This window comes from Salarias fasciatus, chromosome 12, assembly GCF_902148845.1.
Source record: "Salarias fasciatus chromosome 12, fSalaFa1.1, whole genome shotgun sequence".
NCBI classification, from domain to species: domain Eukaryota; kingdom Metazoa; phylum Chordata; class Actinopteri; order Blenniiformes; family Blenniidae; genus Salarias; species Salarias fasciatus.
Genome location: NC_043756.1, coordinates 27,464,758 through 27,482,759, shown reverse-complemented (window position 1 = coordinate 27,482,759; position 18,002 = coordinate 27,464,758). Strand labels below are relative to the sequence as shown.

General features: G+C 45.4%; 1 protein-coding gene across 1 annotated transcript in view; it reads right to left on the bottom strand.

The window, feature by feature from the left end:
* LOC115398722 (NMDA receptor synaptonuclear signaling and neuronal migration factor-like) overlaps window positions 1-695 on the bottom strand; it is a 58,343-nt gene extending 57,648 nt beyond the window's left edge. The window contains 1 exon segment of the mRNA XM_030105646.1: window positions 595-695. Coding sequence (XP_029961506.1) covers window positions 595-665 — 71 coding nt within the window. The 5' untranslated portion in view covers window positions 666-695.
* Window positions 696-18,002: the final 17,307 nt, after the last annotated feature.

Below are 18,002 nucleotides of genomic sequence, written 5' to 3'. Positions count from 1 at the left end.
CTAAAACTAGGATTCTGTTAATAAAGAAAAGAAAAGGAACCACAGATGCCTGTGAGTTTCATAAAGTGCACTGCACAGTGAATATGTTACAGTGTGCTCACAATTACCAAGCAAATCTGGAAGTTATTATCACTTATTAAAGTTTTACTCAAGCTTTACAATAATCTAGTGAGACAGAAAACTGTTGTTTTTTTGTTTTGTTTTTTTGCCAATAATGTTATTTAAATGTGTGATTATGAAGCTGATGATGTATTCAGCCCGAGAAAATACGTGCCAATATCCATAATGTAAGAATACCAGGAGGTATTTTCATCCTTCAAACTATTTCATATTCCATGGAAATGTGGGTTTGCAACGTTCATATACCGAGAAGATTGGTGTATTTTTTGTTATCGCGTTTAAAAGAAGTTGGATAACACGTGAAACACGATCCAGATGCGTAGTAGATGCAGTTTTTCGGGTTTGAGGCTGTGTTTGGATCCGATCAGCGGGTTTGAAATCGTTCTTCAACCGGCTCCGCCGCGCGCTCCGCTGCGCACGGACCACCGCCGTACCTCCCCGCCGGCTGCGCCCCCGTGTCCCCGGGACACTCACCTAACTTTTGCGGCCACGGAAGATATCGCATCACTCCTCAGATTCTTCCTTTTGGACACCGCAGTTCCCATGCTGGAGTGGAAACGACCCACGGGAGGCAGCGCGGATCATCCCACACAGTGATCGGCGGCGGCGGCGGGCAGGAGAGAAACGGCGGAGTGCTGGAAATCATCCGCATCGGGCGACTCTGCGCTTTGGTTAGCTCATGATTCACACGGTGGAGGGTCGGATGATCCAGGGAGAAGTGCCGGCTCGGTTCAGCAGCTGGAGGAGGATGAAGAGGAGGAGATGCAGGAGGAGAAGTGAGGCGCGCTGCGCTGCGCTCTGCGCTCCTCGCCCGACTGGAGCCGCGCAGGAAGGAAGTCTGACCATAAAAGGGAGAGGAGCGCGAGCCGGACAGGTGACAGCACGAGGAGAGAAAACACCCAGGTTCCTCCTCCTCCTCCTCCTCCTCATCATCATCACTGTCATAATTACTATTGGCGCAAATAATAGATCTGATTATCGCGCTGCGCATTTTACCAACGCAAATATAATCATTCACTGAGCTCACTATCATCAATTTGTCCACGATACAATATTTTACAACAAAAATTTACAAATTATAGTAGCTAAAAATCTTTTGATCATTCGTGCCAAATCTGGTTATATGCTGTCTTACCTTTTTGTTATTTTTTGTTCTTGAGGTAAGTGCAAGGCACCAATATGGCATATTTACTTTTATTTGTAAAAGAATCACTTCAGACATCTATTGTCTTTTTAAAAAAAATTGAATAGGTACATCATTTTATATTTTAAGGAAAATCTCTTCATGAACAATCAAAGGCTAATTGCAATATTTGCAGATTGTTTGGATCTTAATTTTCTCACCATTTTTATTTTCTGGCTTCAGAAGTTCAAAATGTCGCCACAGCATCACTCTGAAATCTCCTGAGGCCACAGCCAGAACTTCCTCTGCATTACTTTAGTTACACGATTAGAAGTACCTCAAGTTCAACAACAGCCATGCTGGAGCTGAGAATGAAGGGAAAATGTACGAAGCTCTGCACTGATAGTCTGGCTCCACTCTACAGTGGTGTGAACATGTAGATAGTTGAGATGTTCATCAGTGAAGAGAAGCTTCAAAAACTACACTTCACCCTCTGCTGTTTGCATCGCTATGTATTTTTCATTCCACCGATTCAATTCGATCCAAATTTGTTTCAATTTCTAGCCTCACAATACCTCAGAATCGAGCAATCAGGGGCATTTTCTTACATTTACATGGATGGAATGCAAATGTTGAAACATTCTAAAGACTGGAAACACATTTGAAATCATCAGACACCTCTGGCATGTTGTGTTGACATTGAAGTTGATCCATTATGCGCATTGCAATCGGTAGCTTATATCCATCACCCAAAATCGCAGCGCTATCGGCCAGCGCTTGCACGATCCGCCAATACGTGCACTAATTAAGGATCTATTAATTGCGTCCATCACCTGAAAGCACCTGACATGATTCAGGGTTTTTTTTATCACGGCTCTAACAAAGTGAAAAACCCTCAACAGGTGCAGGACGTCTGTTTCCTTTATGCGCAGCAGCGTTTCAGAATTGTTTCGGATTGTTTTCAAATCGTTGCATGTTTCCTGGTTTCCATGGAAATAAATTTGCAGTATTTTTAAAACTTACGTTTTCAGTGGCTTTGGGCGCTGTTTTGGTGTAAATGGACTCCCAAACCTTAACAGCAATCTTCCTTTTTCACATGAAAACGTGTAAACGGGGCATTAGAGCGGGATTAGTTTGAACTGTGAGAGCTTCAGGTCTTCCTCGGTGATTTCCTCCAAGCAGAGAGTGCTAAACAATAGCAACTCATTTCACTTCCATTCTCTCTTCCATAAAGATGCGTATTGACTAGAAATGTATGAAGACTGTTTTTTTTTACCCCTCTGGAGGAACTAAATCAATTCCACATCAATAGTCAATCAGGCTGAATGGGCGGGAAGCGCAGCTCATTGCCTCGTTATGGTTCAGAGAGCTGCTGGAGCATGGTGGAGGGGCCGTTATGTACTGCACGGATTCAAAGTGCTCATTTCAGGAGCATCCGACAGCCCGTCAGAGCGCTGACGGACAGCGAGGAGCTCCGCCACGACACCCGGCCCAGCGTCGACACTTCCCAGTCCACCGTCCCCAACTTCAATATGAAGGCAGAGCGCAGAGTGCCAGTGCTAATAAAGAGCGTGGGCACGGCGGGCCGGGGCCAGACTGGCAGTGTGAAAAATCCACCGTGTGATTGCGCTGCTCCTGCAGGGACTCAGCACACAATGGCAGGGTCACCCAGGGCGCCGTGACATGAGGAGGGAGAGGGAAAAAAAAAACCCTGAATGCAATAAAAGGCCTCCAAATGGCCTCATGCATTCAAATTTATTCTATATGCAACATGAAATGTAGCCTGTGACTTTCCAGTTCGGCCTTATTGCAGGAACAAGATGAAGAATGACAATGATTTAGAGCTTCATTGCTGCACAGCAGATGGTTCGGTTCTTCTGATGTGGTTCAGGGAAACTGGAGCTGCAGAGACGCAGCAACACTTTCATGGATCCGGTTCCTGCTCCAGCAAAACGGAAACATTTCAGATCCACATAGAGTTTACCTGTGCATGCATGAGTTTCCTCCATACGTTCCATTTTCCTTCCACAGGCCAGAAACATGCATGTGAGGAAAAACTGAGCGTCGGTGCGATCGTGCACGGTCCTCTGCCTCTGTGTTGGACTGGAGTGTGTCCTCAGCCGTCTGGGATCAGCTCCCCGAAGCAGAAGAAGATGGATGGATGTTCTGCACCACCGAAGCTGCCGAGGACTCGGCTGAACGCTTTACTCGCCACGCTGAAGAAAACAATGCGACCAAACCTCTAGAAAGGTCGATGTTGACAGTGAGAAAATGAAGAAGCCACAGCTGGAACTCAGGTTTCTGTGACCTGCGACTCTTCAGTCCCTCACGAGAAGATGGAGCGCCAAGGAAACACTCATAAATGATGTCGTTTCACTGGAAAGGTTCTAATGTAAACGTCTACCAAATTCAAACTCCATCCATCCTTTATCAATTCCGTTTGACTCGATTCAGGGTCCAGATGTAGAAGACCGCTGCTGATGACTCACAACACACAGAGACAGACGATCACTCACACACACACATTTACACCTGAGGGTACATTCAAGTGGAGAAATCGCTGCACCGGAGTCTGCACCTCTGTATAAATAACAGTGGCTGAAGGATGCAGGAAGTCAGCGCCTGTACGAGGCTGTATGTCAGAGATGAAACGCTGCACGAAGTCAGCAGAGCTGCTTTAGGAGTGAAAACAGAAATATGAGAGCTTTGCTTCCTCATGAGGCCAGTGGGAGCAGTCCAGGAGGAGGAGGAGGAGGAGGAGGAGGAGGGACGCAGCAGACCCTGAATCCTCCTCATCCTCATATCCCCTCATTCCGCCCATCTCTTCTCATGTAGACATGGATTATCATCTGTTGGCTGAGCAGAGCGAGTCTACTGTCTGTGAACAGTGTGACGTGTGGATTCTCTGACCAGACATAATGTCCGTTGGTGTTTTGGGACACTAAATAACAATATGGCAAAATCTCAAAGTCTATTATTCTAAAAGCATTTTTATTAACATCATCTTAACTTCCTTTATTGATCGCCCTGTTTTAATTGCCTTGTGTATTTTAAATGTACTTTTATTTTCTTAATATCCTATGATTTAAATGTGGTCTTGTGTATTTCTTTGCCTTTGTGAAGCCCTGTGTATGAACGGTGTGACACAAATAAACTTGCCTTGCCTTGCCTCATCCATCACTCCTCCCCCATCTTCCTCCTCCCCCTCCTCCTCCTCCTCCTCATCGTCCTCCTGCTGCAGCACGTGAGGATGATCATGGAGCACGTTAACAAATCGACTGTATGAATATTTGAGCGGGCATTTATTTATTTATTTATTTACTCAGCGACAGATCTTCACTGGCTGAGGAACAATCACACAGCGAGACATTTGTGGATGAAGGTTCTGTGTGTGTGTGTGTGTGTGTGTGTGTGTGTGTGTGTGTGTGTGTGTGTGTGTGTGTGTGTGTGTGTGTGTGTGTGCGTGCCACAGACACATACTGTAGATGCAGAAACAGCTGGATGATGTGTGGCTGGTGTGTGTCATCCACAGCAGTAAGCAGCTCGTCCTTTCAAAGTCTCCATCTGAAGGTGGACGCCGCTCCTCGTTGGGGACGATGCTAACGAGACATGATGCCAATTCAGCAGCAGAGCACTTCCAGTGTGATGGACGACGGCGTGGTGCTGCTGATCAGCTGTGACTGGTGGAGGGAAGAGGGTCCTGATGGGCGGAGGGGCGGACTGGCCTCAGGTTGAACCTCATACCTTCACTCCAGCTCATGGACCTCAGTGGATCCTCCTTCACTCTGAAGTGTGTCCGGGGCAGTAAACAGCTCAGGGGAAATCTTTCATCAGAGACACTGATGTCTTCATGTGCCTCCTCTCCCTTGAGCCATGCAAGTCATACAAGTTCCTCTCACGCAAATAAATAAATCACACCGTCTCCTGAATTCATCATTCAATCCATTCTTTCTTCAAATGTCTGTTTATCTGGAGAGATTATTGAGCTAAGGCATTTTTTTTCTTCCAACCTTTAGTCTGATTCTCTTTTTGACGCAAGCACCAATCATCAACATCAATTATTTCACTAATTAAACATTTTAGATGGAATTTGAGAGCAACTCTGTTTGGTCCCTGATGGGTTCAGACAGGAGCTCTGCAGTGAACGTCTGAGAAGCGTAATGTGGATCAATATGTATTAACGCGACATGTGATTTATTCACATGTAGAAAAGGTCAAACTAAGGATGTAAAATGTTCAGCTGTAGCAAAACGCAAATAAAATGTGTACAAAGAGGAGAGTGAATTAAAAAACAATCTAAAACTGGATCTAATGTTCTGATATCAATACGGCTGATCTTGGTTTCCACTTCTTTGATCTATAAAGGAAATGACTCCTCTGCTGTGTGTGTGTGTGTGTGTGTGTGTGTGTGTGTGTGTGTGTGTGTGTGTGTGTGTCCATCCATGTACTGTACATTCTGGACATGAGCCCACCGTAGAGGAGGAACACGCAACCAGAAGACGACCAATAAACATCCAACCACCATGATAAGACGGATAAACGGACAGCAACTCCCAAATGACCAGAACAGTCCAGTCCAGTGTCAATAGTCCAGATCTGTCAGTCCAACAATTATCTATTTGATGCACATACAAACATAAAAGCAGAGACATCCAGATTACAGATTATCTAGACTGTCCAGCGTCTTCCTCCCACTAGATTATGGAGTTACTGAGCGGTCAAACACTCCCTTCACGTCGTTCAGCCTCCGTTCTCATCTGGCTGCTACTCTTTGAGCAGACTCAATAATAAAATAAGAATTAACTTAGCATCTGTCAGCAGGGAGAGACCAGAATAGCTTCATACAGGTGTGATGCTAACATCAGGACCGCAGGCTGCGGTTCAGGTTACACACCTGGGATCAGGTTGGCGTCTTTAGTGATGTCAGCAATTCAATTTTCCACCCATTAGAGGATTAAAGTTTCCATTTAATCGACCAGATATCCTCACTGAATCGGACAGGGAAGAGAACAAGTTGTTCTTCTGCTTTCCATTTTGCATGTTCAACAGTTAAGAGACCATTTCTCTATTTGTTCCATCAGAGATGCACCGAACTCACCTGATAGCCTTTTCTTCTCAGCGGTGAGCAGCAGGAGGGGGCTTCTATGTCTGAGGCAGTGGTGTGTGTGCATACCTGATACGTCTCTTTATTACAAGTATCCAGCGCTCAGCGGGAGCCTGCTGACAGCAATTCAGCCAACGTCATATCATTTCCTCGCTGCCAAACCCAAGTAGATAAAAGCAGTTGTTCTGTAAGACAGTCCCTAAAAGCCTTTTCTTTGCTTTAGTTTTCACAAATTCATACATTTTGTGAATCTTAATCAAATTAAGAAAAAAAAAAAAAAAGAAATATAGAAAGTTGCTTTAATCCAGCCACTGTGATGGAGACTGTTCAGCAGAGGGTTGAGGCTGATGCCCTGCAGAGGGGCAGTGAGACGGGAAGCTAATCAGCCTGACAGGTTTCAGACGATGCAGCTGCAATATCTCAGGTGGAACCTTTGTCCAACGCAGCAGAAAGCAAGAGGCCGCGCTTCTCCTCATCGCAGGAATCATTGCAGTCTGCAGCCTCGTGGACGGTTGATTCTACAGACTCTCGGTTCAAACAGTTCCTTCAGGTGGCCTCTCCCCAGGAGGAGGCTCTCATGGGTATTTAAGAAAATGAAACACTTCTCTGAAAACTATCATAAAACCATATTAGAACTTATAGTTCAATGAAAGATGGCAACAAAACAGACGTCATTCCTCGTTTAGGTAACTAGGGCTGTCCGTTTTAATCACATTAATCGTGATTAATTAACGGAGGGCTGCAAACAATAAATGTAGAATTAGGGTGTGTTAGCCATTGGCTCAAAGAAAAGAAAGAGGAGAGAAAACTCATTTTACTGTCAGTGGGAAATGCTTTTGTTTTTCATCCCTGTTCAGTCCAGGTGCATTATGAGGATTAGATTCTTCATTGGAAGCTTGAAAATGTTACAAACATCCTCCTGTGACCGTCAGTGTTCTGGACTGTTCAACACCTCAAGATGGAGGTTCACATTCCACGTGAGTGTGCGCTTTCTGCTCCACTTAAAGGGCAACTCCGGTTTTTTGATACCTGGACCTTATTTATAGGTGTGTGCATGCTCATATACTCACTCAGACAAACATTGTGCAGCTCGGAGTCCTTCAGAAGTTATTTAGATCCAACCAATTTAGCGGGGGCCAAGGCAAGGGAGCTTAAGGGACATAATCTCTGCAAAATCGCTCATTTCGACTATATTTTTTCATCCATCGCCAGTGTTATCATAAAGTCAGCTCATCTACCGTCTTCAGGTGGGTCAGCTGACAGTTTTTGTTAACTAAACCACAATTAGCTTGGATGGGAACGTTGCGGAGCTCCTCTCCCCAGCAGAAAGGCACTTTGAGTCGGCCTCGGCCGTCACGGCGCCCGGGCGTCTGACTCGCCGGGAGGCTGCATAAAGTCACAAGTCTGCCGTCACAAGTCTACTGTCTGAAGACGGTCAGACAGACAGGTGTGGCCAGCACGTGGGTCCGGTCGCCCGCCTGTGGAGCCCGACCGGGCCTGGAGGCTGGGCCGCTGGGTCGGGGGAACTGTCCGCGTCAGCGGCGGCGCTGGGCGCCGTGCCGGACGGGGGGCCCCCATGGCGGCCCCGGGTTGCCTTTCGGTCCGGGGTTGGATGCTCAAAGCTCTGCTCTGCTCTGCTCTGATGGGATCTGCTCCGCTTCATTCTTCTCTGACACTTCGCTAACTTAGCCACAATTAGCTCGGATGGGAACGTTGCGGAGCTCCTCTCACCAGCAGAGAGGCACTTTGGCTCAGCCTCAGCTGTCACGGCGCCTGGGTGCCTGACTTCCAGGGGCCGAGTTGGGTCTGATTGGGTAAACGGCCCGGAGCTGCTCCATGGAGACGCGCGGAGCAGGCCGCGACGTACCTGCTGGAGCTCTCTCTTCGCCTCCGTGGAGCAGCTCCATGCCGTTTACCCAATCGGCCCCAACTCGGCCCCTGGAAGTCAGGCACCCAGGCACCGTGACAGCCGAGGCTGAGCCAAAGTGCCTCTCTGCTGGGGAGAGGAGCTCCGCAACGTTCCCATCCGAGCTAATTGTGGCTAAGTTAGCGAAAACTGTCAGCTGACCCACCTGAAGACGGTAGACGAGCTGACTTTATGATAACACTGGCGATGGATGAAAAAATATAGCTGAAATGAGCGATTTTGCAGAGATTATGTCCCACGCTGAAGCTCCCTTGCCGCGGCCCCCGCTCAATCTGTTGGATCTAAATAACTTCTGAAGGACTCCGAGCTGCACGATGTTTGTCTGAGTGAGTATATGAGCATGCACACACCTAGAAATAAGGTCCAGGTGTCAAAAAACCGGAGTTGCCCTGTAAGTTAAAAGATTTAGATAAAGACAATTTTGTGCATTAAATTGGTGATTTTGTGTGTTTATTGTAAGTTTACAAATGATGTGATTAATCGCAATTAATTGTGATCAGAGTTGTGATTAATTTGTTTTTAAAAATTTAATGAATTGACAGCATTAAGGGTAACTTTTTCAAATGAAAGCAGAAGACTTTTCTTGTATTTTGGGGGTCTGTTTACACGACAATTGTGCTCGGGCCAACTGGCAATGTAACTTTTTGAAAAAACCTCTCAAAGGGGAACTTTTCTGAAACCAGTACTGCATGCACACACAAACACACACACACACACACACACACACACACACACACACACACACACACACGCACACACACACACACACACACTACAGTCGGAGTAAATAATTCTGCTGCCCATCCTCAGTGGAAAGATAATATCATTTCCTTTAGAGTCTAGTCTTGGTCCAGATTCTCCTGGTCTTGGTTACAAAAACACCCAGAGTCACCTGGTGGCCTGGCATGGTAACTACATTGTTTTCAGAGTATCTGCCATTTCCATGTAAACTGGGAATGCTTTACAGACACTTTCTGTTTCACCTGGTGTCTTATTTAAAAGGAGATCTGTGTGTCCTGATGTCAACTTGCTGCGTTTTGCACCCTCTGGATCAGACTGTAGTCTGATGATATACCACTTCACCACCACACAATTCACACCATAATCCCAAGAAACTGATGGAACCTTTCCTTTTTCATCTCCTTTCATCTGCAGTCTGAGACCCCGGAGAGGCCATAAGGGTGCAGATTAACCCAGGCAGAACAACAATATACATACAAATGGGAGTGTGTGTGCAACACGGGGGAGCCAGCAATAACATGCCTGTGCTGTGTAATCATGAACCTCTACCTCCTGTGACAAGACAAGTTTATAGCAGTGATATAGCGGCTGCTGCAGGCTGCGGAGGGGGGTCCAGGGCTGTAAAGAGCCGCGCTCTCAGGGTGGAGGGCGGTAATGGGAGTGGATGTGTAGGCTGTGTGCACGGGTAATGAGAGCACAATGTGCAGGAGTAAAATCAGTGAAGCATTGTCTCTGGAAATAGAAATTATTCAAAGGAACAGTAAACTTCCACCGATCAGCTATAACAGTGTGACCAATGAGAGGCACATAAGTTTAATCTCATCAATGCACCTGTTAGTAGGTGGAGTTTATTAGGCAGCAAGCGGACATTCTGTCCCCAAAAACAGAACAAATGTGCAAGAGTTTCAATAACAGCCCTTTAGTCATGATAGGCTCAGTTCACGGGACGATTTCTAGAGAAAATGGAAAACTTTCACTGTGGTTTGGGCGTCTGTTTACATGACAACAGTGCACAGAGCCACTGCAGCTCTTTGAAAATTGCACTCTCGCGGGAACTTTGGGAAAACGCTCTGATTCTAATTCAGGAAGCGTTTTCCAAAAGTTGTGTTTTCAGTGTCTCTGAACACTGTTGTCGTGTAAACAGACTCCTGCCAAAGTTTTCTGTTTTCACTTGAAAACCAGGCCCTCATGCCTGTTCTGCACTCTTTGCAACCTTCAGTAAGCAGTGGGGTAATTACCACCCACTGCTGAAGTCTTTCACATGAATAAATGCACAAAGTTCCATTACTGCAGCATCGCAACATGGAATTTCTATTCATGAAGCGGAGCTGTAAATATCCAAACCTGCTCTGACCTTCAGTTAGCATGAGCAGTGATTCATAAGCAACCTGTCCAGTTCCCCAAGTGTCTCAAACATGTGTTTTTAATAGTCTCCAGCCATTCCTGTAAGGTGTACCGACTGACCCGATGTCCTGACGTAGCACCGCCTGCTGCCTGGCAGCCACATCCTTGTCAGGTGGGGGTGAGAGCGCAGCAAGAGTCGAGGGAGACGGACTTTCTGTCAACCTGATATCATGTCGGCTGGACAGGGATTCAGAAGGAGGGCTCAGGGGAAGAGCTGCACGTCCGCAACACGCAGATAGGTGCGTCGCGAAGGATAAAAGACAGAAACGCCGTTTGTGTGAGAATGAGTGAAGGTGACGGGGTAAATGACCCCGAGTAATCCGGCATCTCCCACAGAAAGCAGCTTAACACTGAGGTACAAACACACTGTGTGTTTTGTCAATTGAGGCAGATTTGTCACATGAGCCGTGAGGAGATGAGCAGATCTATTGGCTCCACATTTGCATTTGTCACTTCACATAGTTGGATAGTATCGATGTACCGATTCCAATACCAATACCAGTATCAGTAACAGTAGTGCTACATGCTACATGCTAAATCGCTTGAGGCTCACACACCAGTGATGCTACATGCTACACACCATCATAGTTTGACTGATCCACTCATCAACAATGAGGTGGAGTGTGACTCCCAGTCTAATCCAACTTGGTTGTCAGTCCATTCTAATGCTCATGTACTCCCTTTGTTATTGTTTATTGCATACTGTAAAGCAAGTTATGGCCTGGCATGCTTTAACATTGTCAGCGTTTCTGATTTTTCTGTGTAAACAGACATCTTTTCTAGAATGTTGTTGTGCAAAGGTGAGACTTTTCAAAAACGAAAACACAAAAAAATGATGATTTTTCATTTGAAATGTCATAAACGGGGATTTAAACTGTAGAGAAGCTACAGAATCGGACACAGTTATCCCTTTTGTGAGTGGGGAGGTCTAACCACACCAATACTGTATCTCTAGCTGGAGAAAAACAAAACCTGTTTCAAATTCTGCTAAATACCAGTCATAAATTTTAATGCCACTGTGTGAAAAGTCTCATTTATTCAAATGCATTCAACTCGTGGTTTTTCCAGAATAATAATTTAAACTTTTGGAAGAAATACTTTCGACTTTGAGTTGTTTCCTGTCCCAGAACATGCTAACCTCATCATTAAAAAGCAGTCTCTGTCCTCCATTTGGATTCATCGCCAACAAGCTGCTGGATCCGATTCGATTTGGACGTTCACAAATAAGAGCTCCACATTAGATTCACACAGTGTTTCCTCAAGGCCAGACTATTTATTGTGAGAAGAAAATGTGTCAGTGGCTCATGCCTAAGCGTCATTCTTCCACTGCCTTGCTTAGTTTCCGTCTGCCTGTGAAAAAGGGACTCCATGATTCTGACCTTGCTCAAGGATACACCGTCCAATTCAATCTCCATAAGTCAGCCGCTCGCAGGTGAACGTTGTGAGCAGCCATTTAAATACCCCCAACCTCCATCTTACCCCTACCTCCATCTCCCCTCCATCCCCTCCCCCCTTCACTGGTGGAACCTCTCCAGTCCCCCCTCCCCGAGTGGAGGCCCATCTCCAGGTGATGGATTGGGCCCCGCTGACTTCCACGACGCACCCGACGCCCTGACAGTTTGTTGCCATTTAATAGTCGAGGCGAGCGACGGGATTGGAGGACGGGATGGCGAGATGGGGAAGGGGAGGGGGCGGGATCATCGGGGGACAGACGGCGGGGGAGGAACGGCAAGCGTGGCACGTGCACGGACTGACAGAGCAGGGACGCAGGACTCTACCTGATCATGCTTAGCGTAGTTTGGATAATTGGATAAACCTCATGGCGGGCCCGGGGGCCGGCGAGCAATCACTGTCAAAGCACCAGTCGCCCAGCGAGTCGGAGCGTCCCGCTCACTCAGACCCCAACACTATCTCCTCCCGGGCTCCTGCTCCCCTTGCATTTTTCTCCTCTTCCTCACTCTATACTTTCAAGCCAATACACACATACACACACACACACACACACACACACACACACACCCACACACACACACACACACACACACTCATGCCTCAGGCTGTATCAGGCAAATTGGAGACATTTGAATCCAGAAATGCTGTTCAGCAGTGACGTTATCTCTGTTGAATCTTACATATAGACCATTAGGATCTTCCTATTGATTGGCTCAAATTAACCGTGTTCATCCGTCATCCAGTCGTCCGTCCACCAAGAGTCAACATCAGATGAAGAGATCTGGCACTGGATGGTAGAGGACGTTTTTCCAATCTGACATGAGCACAACCCGGTCAAGGTAAACGGAGCTCATGCATGGAGCACATCTCCGGCTGCAGCAGCCTCAGAGCACTTTACACTTGGAGTCACATTCACACATTCACACGCTGAAAGCAAAGGTGGGAGCAAGTTAGGATTCAGTGGATTACACTGCATGAAGGGCAGAGATGGAGGATCAAACCACACTAACAGCCTCTGTATGGACAGACCGCCAAGTCGCATTGCTATTCCGGTTTGACTGACAACTCTAAAATGAATTCAGACCAAGAGTTCCTTGGTTTCATTTTCCTCCTGAACATCTGCTCTGTAACTGTATTAAATGAGCTGTTAAAAAAAGGACAATACATTGTCCGAATTAATTTACCATTTATATGATTTTTTTTTTTTTTAATGAGAACCCCAAACTAGACACCTGCAGTGGTAGATATTGAACTAAAGTCCAACATATTATGTGTAAATTACTTTCAAATTGGGGTTTAAAACTGTTGATATTTTTTACATCCAACCACAACTCTGTCCCACCCTGAAGACTCCACCTGTGGATTTATAACAGTAACGTTCTTCTCGCCAACTATTGCAGCCATTCATACAGACTGAGAGTACTCTTTGGCACAAAAAGTAATCTCCCTCTTAAAACAGCCTATCTGAGCAACTTCTTGCCATCAGGTCCTTCTCAGGACTCAAATCTAACTTTCAAGCTGTGTCATTACCGATGCTTTTTTGCTCTGGATTGGGTGATTTCAATTTTGCTGTGAACTTTCTGACTTTCTCTGGCTATTTCTGGTCGTGTTCCTGCAGTTTGAGAGCCAATGTTCCCCCAGGACTGACGTTTGCCAGGAGGATTGGGCAGATTTCCCGTCGGCGAGTGCTGACACTCCTGCCGCTCGTCTCGAGAGGCGAATGCCGTATCGTCTCCACCTAAATATCCCGCCAACACTGCCAGAACACAAAGGCTGGAGTGTTTGTGTGTTCTCCACCACAGCAGATGAGATTTATATTTGAATGTGTTCAGCCACTTGGTGGCAAGTAAAAAACAGTTTGTGATCTATTTGAGATTTGATTTTCCTGAGGACATTTGACTTTTTCACCTTTTCTGTAAAGGCTAAGGCCTGGGTTAGACTCTTGAAATGAAAACACATCATTCATGCATTTATTTGTAAAAAGTTTTACGTTAATCAGCTATGTTTAGTGGTCGTCCTGTCTTGTTTTACACTCCGAACAAGAGCCCAAAAAGTTATTTATTCAGTGGCTTTTCCTTTAGCTGTAGACCAAAAACAAAGCATAAGTATTTGGGGTTGTTTGGCCGTGTCTCCCATTCTCTGGGGAATGGCGACTCACTACTCGCACTGTGACGTTCAATGAACGAGTCGTTCGTTTGAACGGCTCTTTTAAGTGAACAACGAGAGCCGGTTCACAGCTGTCTGAGAGCCGTTCCTTTGTGCAAATTGTCCACGCTTCCTTCATGTGTCTCCTGAATGACTCCTGAGTCCAGCTGCCTTCATGTGAACGACCGAGTATCAGTTTTCCACCGCTCGCTCCAGTCACCTGAACGCAGCAGCTAACTAGCAGAGGAGAAGTGTGTAGAACCCGGAGCGGAGCCGGTGTTTTGGAATAACTAGTTTTCCTTAATTGGTGACTGGGTTTCTTCACGTGCCTTGTTGCTGATCGATGTTAACAACCAGACAAAAAGCCGTGTCCGACCTTTTATGAGTGTAATTTCAACATTTGCTGCTAGTAGCAGCAGCAGGAAATGCTAAAGGAAGTCAGTCACCAGTTAACAAGGAAACCAGTTAATTTGAAACACCGTATGGATCGCTTTACCAGAGGTTTTAGCAATGGAACACACACACACACACACACACACACACACACACACACACACACCATAAAATGTTCGGTTAAAGGACATGTAGCAGCATTTTGAAGCTCTTTTCTGGGGACAACATACAAGGTAAGCCAATGTAATGTGTATCAGAAGAACATACTCAACTCAACTCAACTCAACTCTGCTCAACTTTATTTATATAGCACTTTAAAAACAACTAAAGCTAGCACAAAGTGCTGTACAGAGACACAAATATGTATAAGTGCAAGTGCAAGAGTAAAACACATTAAGAACAAAGAAAACAAAACAACAACAAAAAAGAGACACTTAAATAAACATTAAACAAACCAAGGGCGGAGTCTCAGGCTGAGTTAAAAGCCAGTGAATAAAAATGTGTTTTAAGATCTTTCTTAAAAATGGACAGTGAGGGGCCCGCCTGATGCGCAGTGGCAGCTCGTTCCACAGCTGGGGGCCACAACAGAGAAAGCTCTGTCCCCTCTGAGCCTACGCTTGGACCTCGGCACCTCCAGGAGCAGCTGATCAGCTGATCTGAGGCTCAGAGCAGGAGTGTAGAGGTGAAGCATTTCAGAGAGGTAAGGCGGGGCGAGACCATTCAGAGATTTAAAAACAAATAAAAGAACCTTAAAATGGACTCTAAAATGCACAGGTAGCCAGTGGAGGGAGGCCAGGATGGGAGTGATGTGTCCCTCTTACATCCTCCAGTTAGGAGTCACGCTGCAGCATTTTGGACCAACTGGAGACGTGCGAGGGACGACTGGCTGACTCCAACATAAAGTGCATTACAGTAATCCAGCCGAGATGTAATAAAGGCATGGATTACTGTTTCAAGGTGCTCACGTGAAAGAATACTTTTCACTCTGGCCAACTTCCTGAGGTGGAAGAAGCTGGACTTTACCATTGCGCTTATCTGTGAATCTAGTTTAGTTTATCCTAAATCTTAAATCTGTGTCATTAAAGCACCAGATAACAACTCATAACTGACAGTAACTGTGCCAGTTGTCAGAAAATAACGGATTGACTCTACATTAATGAGGCTGATGTCTCTAATAGAGTCACGTGATGTTCATCAGGGAGCCAGTCTTTTGAATGGCTCTTTCAAATGAAGGGCTCCTCAGGAACCGGCTCCCTTCAAAGAGCCAGAATTCCCAGCTACTCACTACTGCCTCTCGGTGCACCGGAGTGGAATTACTTCAAACATACAGACTGTCCTTCTAAACAGAAGTGAACATCTTTACGCCTGCTCTGCCGAGGTTGTTTAAATTCACTCAGAGGAAAGTGGAAAATCTGAGCGCCAGTTCAAGGATACACCTTCAAAGCATAAATTACTAAAGCTTGAGCTCGGAGTCGTTCCTGGCAAGCTTTCAGCATTAGATTGATGATATATAAATGCATTAGCACAGAAGGATAGAAGGTTACAATTTCCCTTTTAAATCAAAGAGAGGCAAATAGGTTTGAGTACCTAAATCATTGGGAATAGCATTATTAAAGCCTGAAGGCAGGTGAAATTAAATATCCCTGTCAGTAATGCCGTTTTTTAAAAACATATTCACTTCCTTTTTGAAGACAGTTTTCCACATTATGATTGTACATAGTTTAATCAGGTTATTGGGCAAGACATGGAGGCTAATAGGTCTTTAATTTGTGATAAAATCTCAACTTTTGATAGTGTCTTTTCATGACTCCATGGTGAGGTCTTTCCAATTCAGTGGTTAGGGCTGGTTTTTCTTACATTTTACCCACAATTATCTGCCTGGAAACTGGTAAGACATTCATAATTAAACCAAAAATATAACCCTAAAGTCATGTTATAGGTGTGTTTACATGTCTATGCGCACCCACAGCTTTTTTTTATTGTATGGAGAAATGCAAAGAGTCTATATATTCCTTGATGGCTCGTAGGCGGTTTTCTTGTCAGTTTTTCTTTGTAATCATTGTCAGTGGATTTTAATGCTAGATCAACAACTGTCGATGACACATTCAGTTCAACAGCTTCTCTCTCATCCCTTCAACACCACCACACAATGACAGACGCGTTGTGAAACCAGAAATCCCAGCACTTTAATCAAACCCCCTCTATATTCTATGCATTAAATATAGTGCCTGAAGCTTCCCATTCTCCCGAAGAGGTCCAAAGTTCTGACTGTTTTTTTTAACCGCTGATGTGATGCTTCCAGGTCTGATCATACGTATCATGGAATAACAAGCACATGAACTTCTTCAGTCATCAGCGCTGCCACATTTTCATCAGAGATAGCAGGTCGGGAAATGGAAAAGCTTTGTACTTTAGAACAAGCTGGCCTGGAGAATATCATCATTTTACAGCAAATAACAGCCGAGCGGAGGAATAATTTCCATTTCCATTTGCACTTATGCCCGCTCACAGTGATCTGACCCAGACCTGCTGCAAAGAGGGTAGAAAGTGATTACAAGGTGATGGGCCTCGGCCTCTGCTGCTCAGCATGCAGCATGTCTGGTGGAGGAGAGGTTCGGGGAGAGAACAGGGGAGTTGTGCTTGCGTGAAAGTTGACTTTTTTGACTGCAATAAACACTTTATTAGTGGAATGACATGTTGCTATTGTAGAGAGCAGAAATAGAGACAGAATTAAGGGCTTAAGAGCTTTAAAATGATAAGGACTTAAATCTTTTAAAGCCTGTTTTTTTGACTCCTGCTTGAAAATATAAATATATATATTCGGACAATCTGAGGAGTCTGTTTTAATTAAAGTGCTAGCTTCTGAAATATGACCAATGTGACGCTCATCCAATGTTTTTGTAATCAGTCAGCCATTCACTTGGTTGGTGTTAGAGTTGTGTTTATATCATATAAAAATGGCTTTTGTACTGAAACATCACTGTATTTTTACATGAGTCATGTTTTATGCTGTTGGTCTTTTGAGCCTAAAGGGTTCCACCTGGACACATCAATAGGGCGTCAAAGGACAGTTTGGGTTGCTCAGCTTCACCCCATCTTGCCCTGGATGACTCGATGAACGAATCTCCGTCCCAGCAGCGTTAATTCACTGCTCGTCCCTTGTGATGCTCAGTCACTGAGAAGTTCATTCAGCAGTTTTGGAAACTCTGTTGACGGTTTGACTTTTCTGTGACCCTGTGATTCCCAGGAGACTGTTAAACCTGAAGGAGGGGCTTCGCAGCAAAGCCTTGTCCCCAAAACTCAACAAACATACATCTACAGTACGTCTCCAAGAGTTTGGCACAGCTGTTCCTGTTAGATGGATCAGGTAGATCATCGTACTCTGATTAGATGAGGATCGTGATACTGGAAGGTTCCCCTCCACAGCTCCAAGTCACTCGTTCCCATCGACTTCATGTATCTTGCTTCTGCAGCATCCAGTCTGGTTTACAAAAAACTCCTCATCCTCAGTTCTCACTACTTTCTGAACGCCTTTGAATGCCCTTGGCGTTGTGATTTATGGTTGTTGGGACACTATCCACTGAAGCTCTGCA